This window comes from Salvelinus fontinalis, chromosome 9, assembly GCF_029448725.1.
Source record: "Salvelinus fontinalis isolate EN_2023a chromosome 9, ASM2944872v1, whole genome shotgun sequence".
In the NCBI taxonomy this organism is placed as follows: domain Eukaryota; kingdom Metazoa; phylum Chordata; class Actinopteri; order Salmoniformes; family Salmonidae; genus Salvelinus; species Salvelinus fontinalis.
The window spans coordinates 39,549,221-39,573,586 of record NC_074673.1 but is presented as its reverse complement, the minus strand read 5'-3'; the positions used below and the strand labels follow the sequence as shown (position 1 = coordinate 39,573,586).

The 24,366-nt window shown below is 41.2% G+C and overlaps 1 protein-coding gene across 4 annotated transcripts in view; it reads right to left on the bottom strand.

The window, feature by feature from the left end:
• The window catches only part of si:dkey-246g23.2 (solute carrier family 66 member 2), a 94,286-nt gene that overhangs the window by 29,003 nt on the left and 40,917 nt on the right, over positions 1–24,366 (bottom strand). For all 4 annotated transcript variants that reach the window (XM_055934331.1, XM_055934332.1, XM_055934334.1 and 1 more), the window contains exon 4: positions 23,239–23,455. In XM_055934331.1, coding sequence (XP_055790306.1) covers positions 23,239–23,455 — 217 coding nt within the window. The remainder of the gene's footprint in view (positions 1–23,238; positions 23,456–24,366) is intronic.

Below are 24,366 nucleotides of genomic sequence, written 5' to 3'. Positions count from 1 at the left end.
TAAATCCCAAAAAGACATTACTACTGGGAGAAGCCAATTTGCTTACCTTAAGCACTTTAATGATTGCATTAACAAAGTTTTGCCGATAACGGACTTGCATTATTTTATCATTGATTAACAGATTAATATGAAGTAAAACATGTATGATGTGTAACTATGTCATTTTAACCTGTTGGGGATGGGGGCGCTGTTTAGACTATTTATGCTAATTGGGTAATTTTTGAAACGGCTTCCCACAAAATCCTTGATCGTACAATATGCATATTATTATTATTATTGGATAGAAAACAGTCTATAGTTTCTATAGGAGTTGAAATTTTGTCTCTAAGTGGAACAGAGCCCATTCTACAGCAATTTCCCTGACATGGAGTCAGATTTGAGAAATGTTGGCCACTTTTCTGAAGTCAGTTAAAAGGGCACTGTCGTTGCTATGACTATACGGACACTTCTTACGTCTTCCCCTGGATGCCTTTACGTGATGACGATTCCAACGGGCTCGATTGCTCGTTCACAGGCCCTACAAATGAAAAAACCCTGAAGCTAGTCATTCTTTGGGAGCTGCGTCATGAGCCTAGAGGACACCGGCGCGCATCTGTTCCAAGCGTTAGTTTAGCCTGTTATATTTCTCCGGTCATCTTTTCACTCGTTTTAGGAGTTAAAAACATCATAAGGTAGTTAATTTAAGGCGTTTTATAGCAATTTATATCCGTTTAGTGCGATTTTGGGACATTTATTTTTGCAACGATGTGAAAAGTTGGGCACGCTTTTCAGTTCATCCCGAACGCAGTTGACATTTCCACATGGCAAGAGGACAGCTTTCCACCAAAAGACGATTTCTCCCAAGAAAGGATCCTTTGCCCAAGATACTGATGGAAGAACAGCTCAAGGTAGGACATTTTTATTATGATAAATCGTGTTTCTGTCGAAACATTTTAGTGGCTTAGGACGCCATGTTTTTTGACGTAGCTTCGCTTGGCGCAAACTGTATTGAAAAGTAAGGATAAATTAAAAAATGTAATTCCGCAATTGTATTAAGAATTAAATTGTCTATCAATCCCTGTCCACCCTATATTTTTTAGTCACGTTTATGAGTATTTATGTATAAGAGTAGATCACTGTCTAAGTGGCGCAAGGACATTTTCTGACCAGCTGAGCTACATTTCACATTGTCTAACCATGATTTTGGTGGCTAAATATAAACATTTTCGATCAAACTCTATATGGATTGTGTAATATGATGTTACAGGAGTGTCATCTGAAGAATTCTGAGAAGGTTAGTGAAAAAATTAATATATTTTTGGCGATGTTGACGTTATCGCCCACTTTGGCTAGAATCAATGCTGGGCTGCTATGTGCTATGTGCTATGCTAATATAACGATTTATTGTGTTTTCGCTGTAAGACACTTAGAAAATCTGAAATATTGTCTGTATTCACAGGATCTGTGTCTTTCGATTCGTGTATGCTGTGTATTTTTACGAAATGTTTGATGATTAGTAGTTAGGTAAACACGTTGCTCATTGTAATTATTCTAGTCCATTTGTGATGGTGGGTGCAATTGTAAACTATGCCATATACCTGAAATATGCACTTTTTTCTAACAAAACCTATCCCATACCATAAATATGTTATCAGACTGTCATCTAATGAGTTTTTTTGTTGGTTAGGGGCTATAAATATCTTAGTTTAGCCGAATTGGTGATGGCTACTGGTGTTGGTGGACAAATAAAAGATGGTGGATTATGCTAATGTGTTTTTAGGTAATAGATGTACATCTTTACATATTGTGTCTTCCCTGTAAAACATTTTAAAAATCGGAAATGTTGACTGGATTCACAAGATCTGTGTCTTTCATTAGCTGTATTGGACTTTAATGTGTGAAAGTTAAATATTTTAAAAAAATATTCTTTTTGAATTTCGCGGCACTGGTTTTTCAGTGGGGGGGGGGGGGGTGTGCCGCTAGCGCCACGCTGATCCTAGACAGGTGTTTTTCATGGTTGCAAAGTCCAGGGATGCAAATGCCACTGCAATTCAAGTACAACCCACCAAGCACATTTGTTTTTAAGTGCATGGACAAACTGTTATAAACTGTCACAACATACGGTGGAGGATAGTAGCCTTTTCGATACTTCCAGTATCGAAAAGACAGTGCCACACACACACACAATGAGCTGCAGTCAGTCAGGGAAACTGCTAAACTGACGAGCTCTCCCCTGTCATTTCATTGCCCCGCTCCTCTCCCTCTTCCTTCCTCCTCCTCCTCTCCTGTGCTGGCCTGGAGGGGATATGAATAATTCGGCTGATTTTCCTGTACAGGAGCTGGGTAAAGGCAGGGCCTCTAATTCAATCATGTGGCCGGGTTTTATCAATGACTCTTCAGCAGCTACAGCACCAGCCTATCAGCCTCCATCCCTTGGTTAAGACATGTGGGCTCTTTCAACTCCCTCAACACCCCCATCACCATGCTAAAATGTACCATCACACACTGCAAACAGTTCTCCAACAGGTGCAAATACACTCATTGACATGGAACTGAAAACAGATAAAACTCACCAAGGCAAGGCAAAAACATTTGAAATGTCACACTCCAGTGAGAGCAAGACAACGAAGAAAGGATGCAAGAGAGAAAGAGAGAATTTGACCCCACACACAAACAAACAATATTCTCTGTATTCACTCAATTTGAGGTGGTCACTGTGGGCTAGGGATTATCCCAGAAAAAGCCTGAGAGTAGGTGAGACTTTCATGACTTGTGTGTGCATCCTCTTTCAAGTCATCCAGAGGACAGGACTGGGAGTCCTTACTTGGAGAAAATATTGTTATTTTATTGTGTTACCATTTCATTTTATTTATTTATTCTTTCTTACTTTTTAACTGTGCGTTGTTGGGTAAGGGCTCATAAGTAAGCATTTCACAGTAAAGTCTACGCCTGTTGTATTCGGTGCATGCGACAAATACAATTTGATTTGATTCACAGGTCACAGCTGGCAGAAGACGTCACATCTGTACTCCATATCCCCAGAGCATTCCGTATGGAGAAGTTGTAAAATGTACCAACCTTATGTCCTCAACTTAATAGCACCCTATGGATCACCAAATACTAAGACGCACATTAACACTTAGAGGGTGGTGTTCACAACTGTATGTGTGCTGAGCGATCTGCCCCTTCATGTTGCATTTTTATTTTACCTTTATTTAACTAGGCAAGTCAGTTAAGAACAAATTCTTATTTTCAATGATGGCCTAGGAACAGTGGGATTGATCAAAGGAAAGAAGTTATTCACATACTGCAGGCCTCCATGACAGGCTCAGTATGATTGGAGAGGAGAAGGAATTAGAAGATGACACACAAACATAAAACACACACACACACACTACATGGCTATATGCTAAAAAAATAAAATAAGACGTGAATCTGTGGAGGTAGCTAGTCTCGTGAGGTAGATTCCCCAGGTCCCCCATGGTGAGTAATCTCCACACAGCCATGCAGCACTTGGCTATTTTTATACTGTAAATCAGGAAAATGTTCTCTTTCTCCCTGGGCTTCCCATGGGTAATCAGCTGCGGTATGGGCTGGGCGTCTCTAGCAATGGCCCATGGAGAAGCAGCCTCACCAGGTGGCCCCATGGGAGGGAGGTGTCTACATGTCCCTGCTCGTTTAAGAGACAGATTAAAGCTTTCTCAGCTCAGCTGCACAGCAGGCACCAGCCACTAACTACCTATTTGACTTAAAGAGAAGGACCAGCACTGTGCTATGTATGCATTCAGTACTGCAAGGTAGGCTCTAGTTAGGGAGACCAAAACTGCAATACCTTGCTCTCTCTACCTCTTGCTCACCCCTCCCCCCACCCCATGTCTCTTCATCCTCCCCTCCATCTCTCTACTATAGTGATATTGCAGCACTATTTACAGCACTATATTGCATGATACAAAGCAATAGCATATAATATTTTAGAGACTCCCAGTATGATTTCACCATCTAAAAGCTGTAATAGGTCAAAAGGGACACTGTCATCACAACGTAAATAACTTCACAGGAGGCATCTGGGAATACTGTATTATAGTGAATTAGGAAGTGATGTCTCCTTTACAGTATTTACAGTCCACAGTAGCTCTGTGTTGGCCAACTCTCATGTTCCCCACCAACAGCAGCCCCAGCTCACCACCAACCCACCAGCAGCAGCCCCAGCTCACCACCAACCCACCAGCAGTAGCCCCAGCTCACCACCAACCCACCAGCAGCAGCCCCAGCTCACCACCAACCCACCAGCACCAGCCCCAGCTCACCACCAACCCACCAGCACACCACCAACCCACCAGCAGCAGCCCCAGCTCACCACCAACCCACCAGCAGCAGCCCCAGCTCACCACCAACCCACCAGCAGCAGCCCCAGCTCACCACCAACCCACCAGCACACCACCAACCCACCAGCAGCAGCCCCAGCTCACCACCAACCCACCAGAAGCAGCCCCAGCTCACCACCAACCCACCAGCACACCACCAACCCACCAGCAGCAGCCCCAGCTCACCACCAACCCACCAGAAGCAGTCCCAGCTCACCACCAACCCACCAGCAGCAGCCCCAGCTCACCACCAACCCACCAGCAGCAGTCCCAGCACACCACCAACCCACCAGCAGCTGCCCAAACTCACCACCAACCCACCAGGAGCAACCCCAGCTCACAAACACCCATCTAGCAGCCTCAGCTAAGACCTGAGGGTGTCTCTCTCTCCACTAGCCACCTCCTGCTGTGGCTGGCCAGGCAGAGACACTGTCTGACTGAACACTGTGGACCACTGACCACAGAAATACATTCCAGCTAGGTCAGGTTTACAAATAAACTAAAGACAATCATAGTTATAGGATGCATAGTACCTAAAGTATGTTATTTTGCAAGAACAAAAAGCCTTTTTGGTACATGGCCTTTAGCCAAGGTTGAAATTATATAGGGAGTCCACTTTAACCATATACTGACACTCGATATTCACAAACTGAAAATACTTTATATCCTAGGACAGGGGTTCCCAAACTTTTTTGCTTCGTGACCCAACAATTGAGGAGTGTTTTGTGTTGCGACACACCATAAGGGTTGAGTGGAGAAAAAACAGACCAAATAATAACTAGTGATGTACCATCTTGGCAGTGGAGATACAATTTTAAAGCAAATTTCCTGCAATTCTACACATTTTGCCATTGATCTGAAATAAAATCTTGCTGTTTTAAAGGCACATTTTCAGCAATTCTATAAATGTTGCCATGGAGCTGAGATAAAACGTTGCAGCTTTTAAACTAATTTCCTGCAATTCTACACATTGTGACAAAATGCTGTGTTCTAATGCTCAAACATGACAAAATCAACGGTGTCCTCATTGTCTAGCTCTTATTTAGTTGATTGTAAGTTCTAAAAAAATTATAGGCTATTATTTAAAAATACATACACTACCGTTCAAAAGTTTGGGGTTAATTAGAAATGACCTTGCTTTTGAAAGAAAAGCACATTTTTGTCCATTAAAATAACATCAAATTGATCAGAAAAACAGTGTACACATTGTTAATGTTGTAAATGACTATTGTAGCTGGAAACTGCTGATTTTTTAGGGAATCTACAGAGGCCCATTATCATCAACCGTCACTCCTGTGTTCCAATGGCACGTTGTGTTAGCTAATCCAAGTTTATCATTTTAAAAAGGCTAATTGATCATTAGAAAACCCTTTTGCAAGAGCTGAAAACTGAATTAAAGAAGCAACATAACTGGCCTTCTTTAGACTAGTTGAGTATCTGGAGCATAAGCATTTGTGGGTTCGATTACAGGCTCAAAATGTCCAGAAACAAATAACTTTCTTATGAAACTCATCAGTCTATTCTTGTTCTGGGAAATGAAGGCTATTCCATGTGAGATATTGCAGAGAAACTGATCTCGTACAACGCTGTGTACTACTCCCTTCACAGAACAGCGCACACGGGCTCTAACCAGAATAGAAAGAGAAGTGGGAGGACCCGGTGCACAACTGAGCAAGAGGACAAGTACATTAGAGTGTTTAGTTTGAGAAACACACGCCTCACAAGTCCTCAACTTGCAGCTTAATTAAATAGTACCCACAAAACACCAGTCTCAACGTCAACAGTGAAGAGGCGACTCTGGGATGCTGGCCTTCTAAGCAGAGTTGCAAAGAAAAAGCCATATCTCAGACTGGCCAATAAAAAGAAAAGATTAAGATGGGCAAAAGAACCCACAAGGGACAGAGGAAAATTGGAAAAAAGTGTTATGGACAGACGAATCTAAGTTTGAGGTGTTCGGATCACAAAGAAGAACATCCGTGAGATGCAGAAAAAATGAAGATACTGGAGGAGTGCTTGATGCCATCTGTCAAGCATGGTGGAGGCAATGTGATGGTCTGGGGGTGCTTTGGTTGTGGTAAAGTGGGAGATTTGTACAGGGTAAAAGGGATCTTGAAGAAGGAAGGCCATCACTCCATTTTGGAATGCCATGCCATACCCTGTGGACGGCGCTTAATTGGAGCCAATTTCCTCCTACAACAGGACAATGACCCACAGCACAGCTCCAAACTATGCAAGAACTGTTTAGGGAAGAAGCAGTCAGCTGGTATTCTGTCTATAATGGAGTGGCCAGCACAGTCACCGGATCTTAAACCTATTGAGCTGTTGTGGGAGCAGCTTGACCGTATGGTACATAAGAAGTGCCCATCAAGCCAATCCAACTTGTGGGAGGTGCTTCAGGAGGCATGGGGTGAAATCTCTTCAGATTACCTCAACAAATTGTCAACTAGAATGCCAAAGTTTGAAGGAAACAATTATTTAAATAATTTGTATTTATTTATTTATAACCTTGTCAAGTCTTGACTATATTTCCTATTCATTTTGCAACTCATTTCATGCATGTTTTCATGGAAAACAAGGACATTTCTAAGTGAACCCAAATTTTTGAAAGGTAGTGCAAGTCCATTATATTTTCTACAAAACAATTGTTGGTGTGCAATGCACAAAAAATATCCTGCGACTCACCTGGACCCTGACCTACAGTTTGGGAATCACTGCTCTAGGATACTGTAAGATTACCGCTATGAGAGTTTATCTGTGAGAGAGGAAGATGCCATCATCACACCACCAACTCCCATGGGGGTGAGAGCCTATCTGCAAAGAGGAAAAACACTTGAAAAAATCTATTTCAAGAGAAAACAAAACAAAACAGGGTTGGCCCTAAACTTTGAGTTTGGAGTGACTGTACTGTGACTGTACTGGGAGCTCAGTGCATTACTGTCTGTCACTGTCTCAGGGTATGGGAAATACTGCGCTGAACAACACACAGGCAGGTCGTTCCTCCACTTCTAGGCCCTTTGAGAAGTGTAACTTGGTCAAAATAAACTTGAGATATTATCTAATTTTACATTCTGTCAAAGAGCACATGTTCAACTTCATAAAATACGTGTTTTCCCATTGCAAAAAAATACTATAGTAAGAGTCTATTATTAAGTGCCAAATAAAGTAACAGGGTTGGCAGTAATAGGGTTGATGAATGGTAGCTTGTTGTGTGCAACAGGGAGTGGAAATTAAATGCAAAAACAAGTATATAGTTAAAACATTTATAGCCTGTGTATCTATGGGTAACAGGATTGATGTGTTATGCTCAACCCACTTAGTTTTCCACCACAAAACACCAGAAAATAACCAAAAAGAGTAGAACCAGCTCAACGTTCCTTTTGAAAAAAAGACCTAAAAAGGAATAGTTTCACCATATTAAAACGGAGAGTTCAGTTCAAGTAACAGGGTTGACAGACATAAATTAATCACTAATCCCATTAAATAAATAAATAATATTCAGAAATGACTGTCAAAACTACAGAATAACTAGGGCTTTACAATGATGGTGAAAGCTTGGAGAAATGTTGGGGTTAAGTGGGTTAAAATCTTTCTAGAAGTCACATAGGGTTCACGGAATAACATGTCAAAATGCTATATTTTGTCACTTCAGCAAGTCTTTATTCATATTAAAAATATGATTCAGATAGATTAAATTCTCCATGTGGGCACTTCATGTAATAAAACAGGCTTTTAAAATTCAATATTGGTGAACAATTTCTACTTAAAATATCTTAGGGACGCAAAAGGCGTGGAACGACCCAGGTATATTTATATCTCCCTCCCTCTGGGAGTGTTTATTGTTTCCATTGTACTATTTATTTTGTGCTTTGAGAATGTAGCCTAACAGTGGATTTCATTAAATACTGGAGGAGAGACAGGCTAATAGAAAACTGTCAGACAGGAAGAGAGGATAACAAGATAAAGAGAGGGGAATGGAAGAAGAAGAATGAGCAAGCAGTTACAGTATATCCTAAAGGTATTGTGAATCTGAGTACTTACTAGACCTCTGTCTTGCTTCACATTCTTTAATGGAACACAGCTGATCTGTCCATCAAACCTGTCATTCTCTCTCTCGTTCTGAGGCTACAAAGAAGAGTTACTCTATGAACAATCAAACACCCAATAAACTTTTTATAATGAAATTGGCCCCAAATTCCAAATGTTCACTTTGTCCCCTAAATCAGGCACATTCCTTCATATGATGCGGGAAATAGGGCTGTTGCGGTGACCGTATTACCACCACACCGGCGGTCACGAGTCCTGAAAGCAGTCAAATTACACATGACCGTTTAATCATGGTAATTAGGATTCTCCAAGCGCTGATGCTGCTGCTGGTCATCAGTAGCCTACCAAATTGCTAACTGCCTGGTAGTCAGCACTATTGTCCCTCTAATCAAATAAGCTCATGTTGTGCATTATTTCTAAAGGCTATATGCAATTGCGGGAAAAAAATGAGTGATGGTCCCGAATAAAAAGAGGAGGATCCCATCAGCTTTCTACAGGCTAGGCCTAAAATATTTAATAGCACATTGCTTATATTTACAACATGAGTATAGCCTACCTGGCTGGAATGAATTAAACCACAGGGAAAAGCCTCCTCCATTCGCTATTTAAGTGCATAGATGACATGTATTTTTTTTCCCGCTGCCCCTGTTTCTATACACGTGCATGATAATGGTCCATTCTAAATCAAAACAAATGTCACACATATATTATTTAGTATATGTAAAGACAAGATTAAATCAAGAAAATTCTGATGGGTGACAATATTAGCCTTTCACTTGTGAATGATGTGATGATGTGATGATACACCTTATGTAGCCTGGCCCATAGGCCTACATGTTTTAATAAGGTTTGTATCACAACTAAAGTGGGAAAATAACTTCTTATAATTAAGCACATTAATCTGCTTTACAAGGGGTGTAGAGCCTAACTGGCATAAATAAGCAGCGCCTGAGTTTCAATTTTGGGGAATGATTGCCTACACCGGCCAAACCCGGACGATGCTGGACTAATTGTGCACCGCCCTATGGGACTCCCAATCACATGATACAGCCTGGATTCTAACCAGGTTTTATGGTAGTGACGCCTCAAGCACTAAGATGCAGTGCCTTAGACCTCTGCGCCACTCGGGAGCCCAATATATAAGGTCCCACAGTTGACAGTGTATGTCAGAGCAAAAACCAAGCCAGAGCAAAAACCAAGCCAAGAGGTCGAAGGAATTGTCCGTAGAGCTCCGAGACAGGATTGTGTCGAGGCACAGATCTGGCGAAGGGTACCAAAAAAGGTCTGCAGGATTGAAAGTCCCAAGGACACAGTGGCCTCCATCATTCTTAAATGGAAGACGTTTGGAACCACCAATACTCTTCCTAGAGCTGACGTCTTATAGCCAACATTTATTTTGTAGCAGTGCTAAATGCCGGCAGTAAGCTTATCTTATTTGATTGAGAGATTCAATCATCATTAAGTAACATAATGGTTGGGGACATTGAATATTTACTTTCATGCTCTTCCCAAAAGTATTTAACTGCAGGGCACTCCCTCATAGGAATGTGGCGGTGATTGTCAAGCAAATATCTGTTGGTCTCATGGTAATTGACCATTAATTAACATAAACACATTTAGGATCTCTTGGATTCCACACATAGCCTACAAGCCATTTTAAAAAGTCTAATAAATCCATGACATATAGCCTACACCTTCACTGGGGCTTCTGGGGCTGCTGCTGGTGGGTTGGTAGTGAGCTGGGGCTGCTGCTGGTGGGTTGTTGTTGAGCTGGGACTGCTGCTGGTGGAGCATGATATGAAGAAAATAATATCATACTCTGAGTTGTCCTTATGTTAAGTCCTGATGTGGCTATGCCAAGTAGCCCTACTTAGTTAATTTAACAGACAAGATTTGCTTATTATTCTGTGGTATAATTTTATATTATTTTATAGTATGAAGAATACAATTGAACAAAGCTGAATAAAATATCAATATTTTCTCCCAACGATTTGAGGTAGTGCGCACATGCAGCTATTCTGTGTTGAGCTGTTAAAACCTGTTTGATATAGGGGGCAGTATTTTCACATCCGGATGAAAAGCATGCCCAAAGTAAACTACCTGCTACTCATATGATATGCATATAATTGGTAGATTTGAAAAGAAAACACTCTGAAGTTTCTAAAACTGTTAAAATTATGTCTGTGAGTATAACAGAACTTATTTGGCAGGCAAAACCCTGAGGACTTGTTTTTTTTCTCCAGATTTTTCTTTTTTGAGGTCACTCTCTTTTCAATCATTGGGAATCCAGATTTCTAAGGGACCTTCCTGCATTTCCTATCGCTTCCACTGGATGTCAACAGTCTTTAGAAATTGGTTGAGGTTTTTCCTTTGACAAATGAAGAAGTAGCCATGTTCAGAATGAGGCTCCAGTGAAGTGTACTGTTTGTTAGAGGCGCGTCACCAGAAAGCATGCTACACATTGTTTTCCTCCGGTATTGAACACAGATCATCCCGCCTTCAATTTTATCGATTATTTCCGTTAACAAAATACCTAAAGTTGTATTACAAAAGTAGTTTGAAAGGTTTGGACAAAGCTTACAGATAACTTTGAGATATTTTGTAGTCACATTGTGCAAGTTGGAACCAGTGTTTTTCTGGATCAAACGTGCCAAATAAATGGACATTGTGGATATATAACCGACAGAATTAATCGAACAAAAGGACCATTTGTGATGTTTATGGGACATATTGGAGTGCCAACAGAAGAAGCTCGTTAAAGGTAAGGCATGAATTATATCTTTATTTCTGCGTTTTGTGTCGCGCCTGGAGGGTTGAAATATGATGGTCTGTGTTTGTTTGCTTGGGTGCTATCCTCAGATAATAGCATTGTTTGCTATCGCCGTAAAGCATTTTTTAAATCTGACACGTTGACTGGATTCACAACAAGTGTAGCTTTAATTTGGTATATTGAACGTGTGATTTCATGAAAGTTTAATTTTTATAGTAATTTATTTGAATTTGGAACTCTGCATTTTCACTGGATGTTGGCCAGGTGGGACGCTACCGTCCCAGAGATGTTAACGGGTGAAATAACCTTGTTGACCAATCAGGACCTGAAAATGACTGCATGTCACATAATAATTTAACGCATTCATATATTTTTTATGGAGTTATTACACCTTGATTACACTATCACTCGTATTTCACTTCGCAACAATTCATCAATACGTATGCTATGATGCAGGAAAAGTTGTTTCGCACACCTACAGTGCTGGTCATAAAAAAAGATAGCTAGCTCATGGATGCAAACAATGTTCTTCCCCAAAAACATAGAAATATGACATCTGTTTCAGTAGCTAACTATATAGACAGGTGTCATCTAAAATAACACAGTTCTTATTTGATTGATGGTGGTCGGACCCATCTACAGTTGAAGTCGGAAGTTTACATACACCTCAGCCAAATACATTTAAACTCAGGTTTTCATAATTCCTGACATTTAATCCTAGTAAAAATTCCCTGTTTCAGGTCACTTAGGATCACCACTTTATTTTAAGAATGTGAAATGTCAGAATAGTAGAGAGAATGATCTATTTCAGCTTTTATTTATTTCATCACATTCCCAGTGGGTCAGAGGTTTACAGACACTCAATTAGTATTTGGCGGCATTGCCTTTAAATTGTTGAACTTGGGTCAAACATTTTGGGTAGCCTTCCACAAGCTTCCCACAATAAATTGGGTGAATTTTGGCCCATTCCTCCTGACAGAGCTGGTGTAACGGAGTCAGGTTTGTAGGCCTCCTTGCTCGCACACGCTTTTTCAGTTCTGCCCACAAATGTTGAGGTCAGGGCTTTGTGATGGCCACTCCAATACCTTGACTTTGTTGTCCTTAAGCCATTTTGCCACAACTTTGGAAGTATGCTTGGGTTCATTGTCCATTTGGAAGACCCATTTGCGACCAAGCTTTAACTTCCTGACTGATGTCTTGAGATGTTGCTTCAATATATCCACATAATTTTACTCCCTCATGATGACATCTATTTTGTGAAGTGCACCAGTCTCCCCTGCAGCAAAGCACCCCCACAACATGATACTGCCACCCCCGTGCTTCACGGTTGGGATGGTGTTCTTTGGTTTGCAAGCCTCACCTTTTTCCTCCAAACATAACGATGGTCAATATGGCCAAACAGTTCTATTTTTGTTTCATCAGACCAGAGAACATTTCTCCAAAAAGTACGATCTTTGTCCCCATGTGAAGTTGCAAACCGTAGTCTGGCATTTTTATGGAGGTTTTGGAGCAGTGGCTTCTTCCTTGCTGAGGGGCCTTTCAGGTAATGTCGTGGTCCCATGGTGTTTATACTTGCATACTATTGTTTGTACAGATGAACATGGTACCTTCAGGCGTTTGGAAATTGCTCCCAATGATGAACCAGACTTGAGGAGGTCCACAATTTTTTTAATGAGGTCTTGGCTGATTTTCTCATGATGTCAAGCAAAGAGGCACTGAGTTTGAAGGTAGGCCTTGAAATACATCCACAGGTACACCTCCAATTGACTCAAATGATGTCAATTAGCCTATCAGAAGCTTTGTTGTATAAAGTCATAGTCAACTTAGTGTATCTAAACTTCTGACCCACTGGAATTGTGATACAGTGAATTATAAGTGAAATAATCTGTCTGTAAACAATTGTTGGAAAAATTACTTGTGTCATGCGCAAAGTAGATGTCCTAACCGACTTGCCAAAACTACAGTTTGTTAACAAGAAATTTGTGGAGTGGTTGAAAAACAGTTAACCTTCAAAATAAAAGTGTGGCATAATTATACTATTTGTATTCGTTTGCATCACTGTCAATGACAGACTTTAATTTGAAAGCAAATTCCTCTATTGTGCCTAATCCTTTATGTGGCTAGCTTCACAACACATAACCCGGTCCAGTCGAGCCTCACTAGCCAGATGAAGCTAGCTGGTTGCTTATAACGTTAGCTTTGGACAACAGGGTTAAGTAGCTGGCTAGCTATTTATTTTCATGAACTGAAGTTAAATTTCAATAGGCAAACAACAAGTGGAAACCTAGCTAATACTTACTCACAAGGATTCCTAAATCATTGCTAAGATGAATGAAAATTACTGCAGTTTCTACTGGTCATTGTTTTCAGGCTGGTTGCATTGGTGCTAGCTAGGTACCAAGCTAACCTGTCTAGGATCAGCGTGGCGCTAGCGGCACACCCCCCCCCCCCCCCCACTGAAAAACCAGGGGGGGGGGGGGGGGGTGTGAAATTCAAAAAATTTTTTTTTTTTAAATATTTAACTTTCACACATTAAAGTCCAATACAGCTAATGAAAGACACAGATCTTGTGAATCCAGTCAACATGTCCGATTTTTAAAATGTTTTACAGGGAAGACACAATATGTAAAGATGTACATCTATTACCTAAAAACACATTAGCATAATCCACCATCTTTTATTTGTCCACCAACACCAGTAGCCATCACCAATTCGGCTAAACTAAGATATTTATAGCCCCTAACCAACAAAAAAACTCATTAGATGACAGTCTGATAACATATTTATGGTATGGGATAGGTTTTGTTAGAAAAAAGTGCATATTTCAGGTAGATGGCATAGGTTACAATTGCACCCACCGTCACAAATGGATAAAAAAACTACTTAGAGCAACGTGTTTACCTACTTACTAATCATCAAACATTTCGTAAAAATACACAGCATACACGAATCGAAAGACACAGATCCTGTGAATACAGACAATATTTCAGATTTTCTAAGTGTCTTACAGCGAAAACACAATAAATCGTTATATTAGCATAGCACATAGCACATAGCAGCCCAGCATTGATTCTAGCCAAAGTGAGCGATAAAAGTCAACAACGCCAAAAGATATTAATTTTTTCACTAACCTTCTCAGAATTCTTCCGATGACACTCCTGTAACATCATATTACACAATCCATATAGAGTTTGATCGAAAATGTTTATATTTAGCCACCAAAATCATGGTTAGACAATGTGAAATGTAGCTCAGCTGGTCAGAAAATGTCCTTGCGCCACTTAGACAGTGATCTACTCTTATACATAAATACTCATAAACGTGACTAAAAAATATAGGGTGGACAGGGATTGATAGACAATTTAATTCTTAATACAATTGCGGAATTACATTTTTTAATTTATCCTTACTTTTCAATACAGTTTGCGCCAAGCGAAGCTACGTCAAAAAACATGGCGTCCTAAGCCACTAAAATTTTTCGACAGAAACACGATTTATCATAATAAAAATGTCCTACCTTGAGCTGTTCTTCCATCAGTATCTTGGGCAAAGGATCCTTTCTTGGGAGTAATCGTCTTTTGGTGGAAAGCTGTCCTCTTGCCATGTGGAAATGCCAACTGCGTTCGGGATGAACTGAAAAGCGTGCCCAGCTATTCACATCGTTTCAAAAATAAATGTCCCAAAATCGCACTAAACGGATATAAATTGCTATAAAACGCTTTAAATTAACTACCTTATGATGTTTTTAACTCCTATAACGAGTGAAAAGATGACCGGAGAAATATAACAGGCTAAACTAACGCTTGGAACAGGAGAGGGTCGGTGTCCTCCACGCGCGTGACGCACCAAGAAAAGACTTGCTAGCTACAGGGTTTTTTGATTTATAGGGCCTGTGAACGCGCAATCGACCCCATTGGAATCGTCTTCACGTAAAGGCATCCAGGGGAAGACGTAAGAAGTGTCCGTACAGTCATAGCAATAACAGTGCCCTTTTAACTGACTTCAGAACAGTGGCCAACATTTCTGAAATCTGAATCCATGTCAGGGAAATTGCTGTAGAATGGGCTCTGTTCCACTTAGAGACAAAATTTAAACTCCTATAGAAACTATAGACTGTTTTCTATCCAATAATAATAATAATATGCATATTGTACGATCAAGGATTTTGTGGGAAGCCGTTTCAAAAATTACCCAATTAGCATAAATAGTCTCAACAGCGCCCCCATCCTCAACAGGCTAAAGCTAGTGTGACGACCCTCCCACTGTGTCTGCTGTATTCTCTCTTTGTTCTTGTTTCCTTATTTGAATGTCGGTGGGCGGAGTTGGGAGGGTCGTCAGATACATGGGAAACACCTGGGCCCACTGTCATAGGATAAATGCACCACTTCCCCAGTCATGGGGGAGACTCTCTCCAGGCAGACACCTTGATAGATTTGTTTGTGTTTCTTGGTGTTTTTTTTGGTTGTTTGTTTTAGCATCTTTCAACACCGTGCATTATCACATTCATGCATGCAAAACACTCACTTACACTACTGATTACTGATTACACACACCATTGTATATTATACTTAGTTACTTTAGTTAACCTCTTTGGGCTCAAGGGGCAGTATTGAGTAGCCAGATAAAAGGTGCCCATTTCAAAAAGGCCTCGTACTCAATTCTTGCTCGTACAATATGCATATTATTATTACTATTGGATAGAAAACACTCTCTAGTTTCTAAAACCGTTTGAATTATATCTGTGGGTGAAACAGAACTGGACTTAGAGCAATTTTCCTATGTGTATGTCAGAATGCAGAATTTTGCTGGCTGTTCTGAGACATGTGTATTAATTTGCCTGTCCTCTATTGGTTGAGATGCACTGCATACGCCTTCCACTGGGTGTCAGCGAATAGGGAGAGTTGAAATGGAGTTTCTACGTAGGTCCCAAAGGTTATAAATTGCTTGGAACCGAAGTGTCCCATCTTTCCATTCTTCGCTCTGACGCAGGAAGGGTCTTGGCATGTCATTTTAGAAGCTCCCGTATTAGCTCCTAGATATATCCGGCTCTGTTTTTATTCGATATAGGTGTTGAAGACATCGTAATGTTGTTATTTTAAACCGAATTATATCAGTTTATGTCAGTATATTGCGATTTTCGGGTATTTATTTTCGTGACGTTTTAGGATGATGGGTATCTCTGGCCCACATGGCTATTGTTTACTGCTAATTGCAACGTTGAAGACGACGTTCTCCAACCTAGCAACGATTCTTTTGGACAAAGGACACATTTCCCAAGATTCTGATGGGAGTTCATCGAAAAGTAAGAACTACTTATGCTGATAATTCATTGTTCTGTTGAAAAATGTCAAATGCATAAGACGCCATTTCCTGCAGTGTAGCCTTGCGTTATCGCAGCCTGTATTGCGCAGTAAGGTTAATTTTAAAAATGTAATTCAGCGATTGCATTAAGAACTAATTTGTCTTTCAATTGCTGTCCAACCTGTATTTTTTTAGTCAAGTTTATGAATAGTATTCGATAAGAAAAGGTGCCTTTACAAGATGGCGCCGTACAGATTGCTTGACGTTATGGACACTATTCTCATTGTCTAAGCACGATTTGTGCCGCTAAATATGCACATTTTCGAACAAACTCTATATGCATTGTGTAATATGATGTTACAGGACTGTCATCTGAAGAATTCTGAGAAGGTTAGTGAAACAATTAATATATTTTGGTGGTTTATACGTTATAGCTATTTTTGCCTTGAATCAATGCTGTTGTTATGTTTGCTATTGTGCTAAGTTAATATAACGCTATATTGTGTTTTCGCTGTAAAACACTTGATAAATCGGAAATATTGTCTGGAATCACAAGATGCCTGTCTTTCAATTGCTGTACACTATGTATTTTTCAGAAATGTTTTATGATGAGTATTTAGTTATTTGGCGTTGGTGTCTAATTTTTCTGTCTGCTTTCGGTGCAATTTCTGACTGTAGCTGCAATGTAAACTATGATTTATACCTGAAATATGCACATTTTTCTAACAAAACATATGCTATACAATAAATATGTTTTCAGACTGTCATCTGATGAAGTTGTTTCTTGGTTAGTGGCTATTTATATCTTTATTTGGTCAAATTTGTGATAGCTACTGATGTAGTAAAAAACTGATGGAGTAAAAATAGTGGTGTCTTTTGCTAACGTGGTTAGCTAATTGATTTACATATTGTGTCTTCCCTGTAAAACATTAAAAAAATCGGACATGTTGGCTTGATTCACAAGATGTGTACCTTTCATCTGGTGTCTTGGACTTGTTAATGTGTGAAAGTTAAATATTTAAAAAAATATATCTTTTGAATTTCGCGCCCTGCACTTTGAGCTGGCTGTTGTCATATGTGTACCGACGTCGGGCTTGCACGCCAAACAGGTTAATAAATATATATTTTGTTACTCCTTTTTTCCACGTTGTCTCCCTTTTGTTACGGGCTTTGAGCCGGTTCGTGACAAGTGGGGGCTCATCCGGGATTATTGAACGTATTGGTTTGGGAGAACGTGGAGAAAAGGAGTAACAAAATATATATTTATTAACTGAAATGTTCTTACTCTTTCAAATGACGGCTCGACATGTTGACTGCTCGATCCACACAGCAGACATTGTGGACTATGTTAGGAATGCTGTGTTGCCCGTCTAGTGCCAAATTTTACATGGTGTCTTGTACCTACGTTATATATGTATACACGGTAGCTTTGACATCTGTTAATAACACCGACATTAAACTAGACATCGGGCAGATACTGATGTTGGCATTTTTAGCTAATATCGTCCGATTCCGATATGTTCACCGATATATCGTGCATCCCTAGTTATTGCCAGGTGTAGCAACATTTTTGTGCTTCTAGTTCCGACAGTGCAGTATCAATATCTAACAAGTAATCTAACAGTTCCACAACAACTACCCTATACACACAAATGTAAAGGAATGGAATTAATATATAAATATATGGACGAGCAATGTCAGAGCGGCATAGACTGAGATACAGTAGATAGTATCAAATACAGTATATACACATGAGATAATGCAAGTAATGCAAGATATGTAAACATTAAAGTGACATTATTAAAGTGACTAGTGTTCCATTTATTAAAAGTGGCCAACGATTTCAAGTCTGTGTATGTAGGCTGCTTCCTCTTTGGCTGTTTAATTAACAGTCTAATGGCCTTGAGATAGAAGCTGTTTTTCAGTCTATCGGTCCCAGCTTTGATGCACCTGTATTGACCTCACCTTCTGGATGATAGCGGAGTGAACAGGCAGTGGCTTGGGTGGTTGTTGTCCTCGATGTTCTTTTTGGTCTTCCTGTGACATCGGGTGTAGTAGGTGTCCTGAAGGGCAGGTAGTTTGCCCCCGGTGATGTGTTGTGCAGACCGCACCACCCTCTGGAGAGCCCTGCGGTTGCGGGTGGTGCATAGCCCGAAGGGCTGCTCTCAAGCCAAGTTTCGCAGCCTCCTGAGGTTGAAGAGGCACCGTTGTGCCTTCTTCACTACACTGTGTGGGTGGACCATTTCAGTGATGTGTACGCCGAGGAACTTAAAACTTTCCACCTTCTCCACTGTTGTCCTGTCTATGTGGATCGGGGGGGGGGGGGGGGGGGGGCTGTTTCCTGAAGTCCACGATCATCTCCTTTGTTTTGTTGATGTTGAGTGGGGTTATTTCCTGACACCACACTCCCAGAGCACTCACATCCTCCCTGTAGGCTGTCTCATTGTTGTTGGTAATCAAGTCTACTACTGTTGTGTCAGCAAAATTGATGATTGAGTTGGAGGCGTGCATGGCCATGCAGCCATGGGTGAACAGGGAGTACAGGAGGGTGCTGAGCAAGCTCCATGTTTGGGCCCCAGTGTTGAGGATCAGCAAAGTGGAGTTGTTGTTTCCTACCTTCACCACCTGGGGGCAGCCCGCCAGGAAGTCCAGGACCCAATTGCACAGGGTAGGGTTCAGACCTAGGGCCTCTAGCTTAATGATGAGCTTGGAGTGTACTATGGTGTTGAATGCTAAGCTATAGTCAATGAACAGCATTTTTACATAGGTATTCCTCTTATCCAGATGGGATAGGTCAGTGTGCATTGCGATTGCATTGTCTGTGGATCTATTGGGGCGGTAAGCAAATTGAAGTGGGTCTAGGGTGTCAGGTAAGGTGATATAATCCTTGACTAGTCTCTCAAAGCACTTCATGATGACACTTACATTTGCATTCTTGGGAATAGAGACACATGGTGGCCATCTTGAAGCATGTGGGGACAGCAGACTGGGATAGGGAGAGATTGAATATGTCCATAAACACACCAGCCAGCTGAGGACACGGCTAGGGATGTCGTCTGGGCCGGCAATCTTGCAAGGGTTAACACGTTTAAATGTCTTACTCACAACGGCCACGGATAAGGAGAGCCTACAGTCCTTGGTAGCTGGCTGTGTCGGTGGCACTGTGTTATCCTCAAAGCGGGCAAAGAACGTGTTTAGCTTGTCTGTGAGCAAGGCGTTGGAGTCCGCGACGTAGCTGGTTTTCCTTTTGTAGTCCGTGATTGTCTGTAGACCTTGCCACATACATCTTGTGTCTGAGCCGTTGAATTGCGATTCCACTTTGTCTCTATACTGACGTTTCGCCTGTTTGATTGCCTTAAGGAGGGAATGACCACTCTGTTTGTATTCTGCCACATTCCCAGTCACCTTGCCATGGTTAAATGTGGTGGTTCGCTGCCAAAGGTGATTCAACAAAGTGCTGGTTAAGGATCTGAATGCTTATGTACATCTGATATTTCAGTTTCTTATTTTTTATTAATTTTCTTACATTTTTTTCAAAAAACCTGTTTTGCTTTATCATTATGGGGTATTGTGTGTAGGTTGATGAGGGGAAAAATTAAATAAAGCTGTAATGTAACAAAATGTGGAAAATGGCAAAGCGTCTGAATACTTTCCAAAATGCACCGTAGAACGCTATAGACTCACCAGCTCCCGTTTTCTCCCATTGTGCTCTTTATAACAAACACGTGACTGGCTCAACTATTCTGGGGAAGTACGGTAAGCTTCATAATGTAAAATAATGTGACAAGGCAAAATTAACTCAATCTGCTTTCTCTCGTAACATATTGCACAAGTTGACTGCAGGTATTTACTTAAAAAGTAGTTAGAAACATTAAAAAGTATTAACAAACTTCCAATAAATAGTTTCAACGGTATTGATGGTATATGAAAACCATCCCGTAGGTATTTCCAAATACCCTGGTATACGGTATACTGCCAAACCCTACTGTAGTCCAAATACAATCAGTTCCATTTGTCCTCAAGACAGAATAACCATACTATGAGACAGCAGTCACAGCTCAGCACATTAACAGAAGCTATCCGTCCTCAGCTCCATGCAGATAAGTCAGAGTGGAGACATGCTTCAGGCAGCACAGCCTTTTATGAGCCAAATTAACCATCAAGAGCACAGTTTAAGCATGCAACGGAGGAATGAGGGCTCATTTATATGGTTTCCAACTGTAATTCATATTTTATATTAACACAATCAATATGTCACAGCCCTGGTGCTAGACTGTAATGTCTTTGTCCTTGACGTGATTGCACCGTGGCTCTGGGCGGCAACTTGCTCATCCAATCAGTGAGAACATGAGGCCCGGTTCATCTCTGTCTCTGGGTGTCTCTACAGTGGTGGATCAGTGGGTAGCAGGCCCTCTCAGTGTGTCATTCTAGTACTATAGCTACTATCACTACTACGGTCACCTAAGTGTGGTCTGCCTTTCTAGGAGGCCAGCCTCTGTTCCTTATTGCCTCACTGAACTTCGGGGTCAGCTTCAGCGTGTGAAGTAACCAAAAAATATTTTATATTTGAGATTCTTCAAAGTAGCCACCCTTTGCCTTGATGACAGCTTTGCACACTCTTGGCATTCTCTCAACCAGCTTCATGAGGTAGTCACCTGGAATGCATTTCAATTAACAGGTGTGCCTTGTTAAAGGTTAATTTGTGGAATTCTTCTTAATGCATTTGAGCCAATCAGTTGTGTTGTGACTAGGTAGGAGTGGTATACAGAAGATAGCCCTATTTGGTAAAATACCAAGTCTATATTATGGCAAGAACAGCTCAAATAAGCAAAGACAAATGACAGTCCATCATTACTTAAAGACATGAAGGTCAGTCAATACTGAACATTAAGAACTTTGAAAGTTTCTTCAAGTGCAGTCGCAAAAACCATCAAGCGCTATGATGAAACTGGCTCATGTGGACCACCACAGGAAAGGAAGACCCAAAGTTACCTCTGCTGCAGAGGATAAGTTCATTAGAGTTAACTGCACCTCAGATTGCAGCCCAAATAAATGTTTCACCGAGTTCAAATAACAGACATCTCAAAATCAACTGTTCAGAGGAGACCGTGAATCAGGCCTTCATGGTCGAATTGCTGCAAAGAAACCACTACTAAAGGACACCAATAAGAAGAAGAGACTTGCTTCGATATTAGACTGGTGGAAATCTGTCCTTTGGTCTGATGAGTACAAATGTTTGATCCAATTGCTGTCTCTTTGTGAGACGCAGAGTAGGTGAACGGATGATCTCCGCATGTGTGGTCCATCTGTATGCAATCTGTAAATACGAATAAAATTGTTAAATTACGAGCCTTGTTGGTTAAGCCACAGAAAAAGTTAGCAACGTTCCCACTAGCCATGATTGGCTGATATAAATGAGTGGGTTGGACATGCCGAGAGAGGAGAGAGGATTGGTCTGCCATATTGAAGGCTGCTGTCTATATGAGTTCGTCAGTCTGTGTTTGTAATCCTGTCAAACACTGCTTTTTTATATAAAAAATAAAACATATATTGTGTAATGGAGCTGCATAAGTGTTGCTCTTTACCTTCTGGAGGATCAAGTTTTGAAATCAGTGGAATTAAAGTATGATAGCTAAAGAGATGGAGAAAACACCTGTTTCCGGATTACATCTTCAAACTAAGAGCAACTGTGGTATGGCATTCCTTACAGGGAGGCACGTCCATCATGCTTGATGATGTATACAGGTAAGATAGTCTAGCGATAGCTAGCTACATTTTCAGATATTACATGTTTTTAATTTGGACAGAAAGTGGTTTAATTTCAAGCTAAAGTGTACTGTTAGCTGGCTGGCTCCCTAGCTGACGTTACTATTTGTTTCCCAGAGCCATTTGTTTTCTAGTTAGAGCCTAATGTTAGCTAGCTAACATTGGACCTGGTTGGTTAGCTCCCAACACTGTGGCATTGTTGGCACTTTGTTCATTGTTGTTTAACTACCTAATGTCACCTGGCTGGCTCGTTAGCTAACGTTACGTGTGTGATCTTAAATGCTGTTTACCTAGCTAGATTCATGGTTTACCTTGCTAGCTAGCTATATGTCTTAAGCTAAAGTGTACTGTTAACTAGCTAGCTAACGTTACCTGGCTGGCTCCCTAGCGGATTCTATTCTAGAAAATAATACAAATAAATGAGTAGGTGTGTCTGAAATATTGACTCGTACAGTACACACACACACACACACACACACACACACACACACACACACACACACACACACACACACACACACTGACCAGGTGAAAGCTATGATCCCTTATTGATGCCACCTGTTAAATCCACTTCAATCAGCGTAGATGAAGGGTTAGAAACAGGTTAAAGGATTTTTAAGCCTCAAGACAATTGAGACATGGATTGTGTATGTGTGCCTTTCAGTGGGTGAATGGGCAATACAAAAGATTTCAGTGCATTTGAACGTAGTATGGTAGTAGGTGCCAGGCACACTGGTTTGAGTGTGTCAAGAACTGCAACGCTGCTGGGTTTTTCACGCTCAACAGTTTCCCGTGTGTATCAATAATGGTCCACCACCCAAAGGACATCCAGCCAACTTGACACAACTGCATCCCTGTTGAATGCTATTGACATCTTGTAGAGTCCATGCCCCAAGGGCAAAAGGGGCTGCAACTCAATATTAGGAAGGTGTTCCTAATGTTTTGTAAATTCAGTTTACACCACACATGGTACATGGAGTGTGTGCCAGCCTGCCAGGCCACTCACTCACTCACCTCATGCCGCGGGTGGAGTGGTTGTGGAAGTTCTGCAGAAGCTGTGGCACCCCCAGCATGGCCTCAAACAGCACGGCCAGGGAGCCCAGGCCCTCCACGAACAGCACAGAGTCCAGCAGGAGAAGGGTGAGGAAGGCACACAGCACCGTGAAGGCAAAACAGAATAGCAGGTAGTCCTCAAACGCACTCCAGCTCCAGAAGTAGCGCAGGTCCAGATCTAAGAGAGGGGGGGGGGGGGGGGGGGGGGGAGAAGGGGGAGGAAGAGAGAGGGAGAAGGGGAGGGGGAGAGATCCCTTCATTAGAAAATGCACCATCACAGACATTCATTGAACACACCACACAAATCAATAGAGTGCAGGTAAGTGAATGAAACAGAGACTCAGAAGCTTTTTCATCAAATCAAAAACAATCTGGATCTGGTCCCTGCAAGTGTCATTACTGGGCCCTTTCCACCACACAGAGCCAATACAAAGCTATAGAGAGCTATTCCTTAACTCAAATAACCAGATTGTGCTTTCAAGCTCTGCTTTTTCAAAGTCAAGTCAAATGTAGCCGTTGAGGCTAAGCCTACACTCTGACCAATGAGAAAGGGACGCAACATGGCAGCTGAAAGAAAATGTGGTCACAGACCGAGAGCTCTTTTCTCACTGTAACAAATATTCATTATTCAGATATTCTAAGAATATTTAAACTTCCATCCATAATTTTCTGTTTGCACTGGCAGCCCAATAGGGTCGGCCTACTGTATATAGTAGCAGAGCCCTAGAGAGAAGACAAACTGTTCACAGAAAATAGAGGCATTTAAATACAGTTCCAGATCTGCTTCACTGACGTTAATATTGCTATTGTTCATCTAATTGTATTCTAATGCAATTCATGGACAAACAACCTAAAAGGAGAGAGAATGAGGAAGACTGCATGACATAAAAGCCAAGAACAGTCAGAAAGAGAGAGCCCCCTGAGGGTCACAAGCTGAAATAAGAGTAGCTAGGAGTGACCTAAAATCCAGAGACAATCATGCATACTGTGTCAGAGGTTCTCTGTCTGGTAATGGTATATATAGGACCAGTCAGCTCTTCACAAGACATCCCACATGATCAATGGCCTCATATTCCTTTGAAATTACTG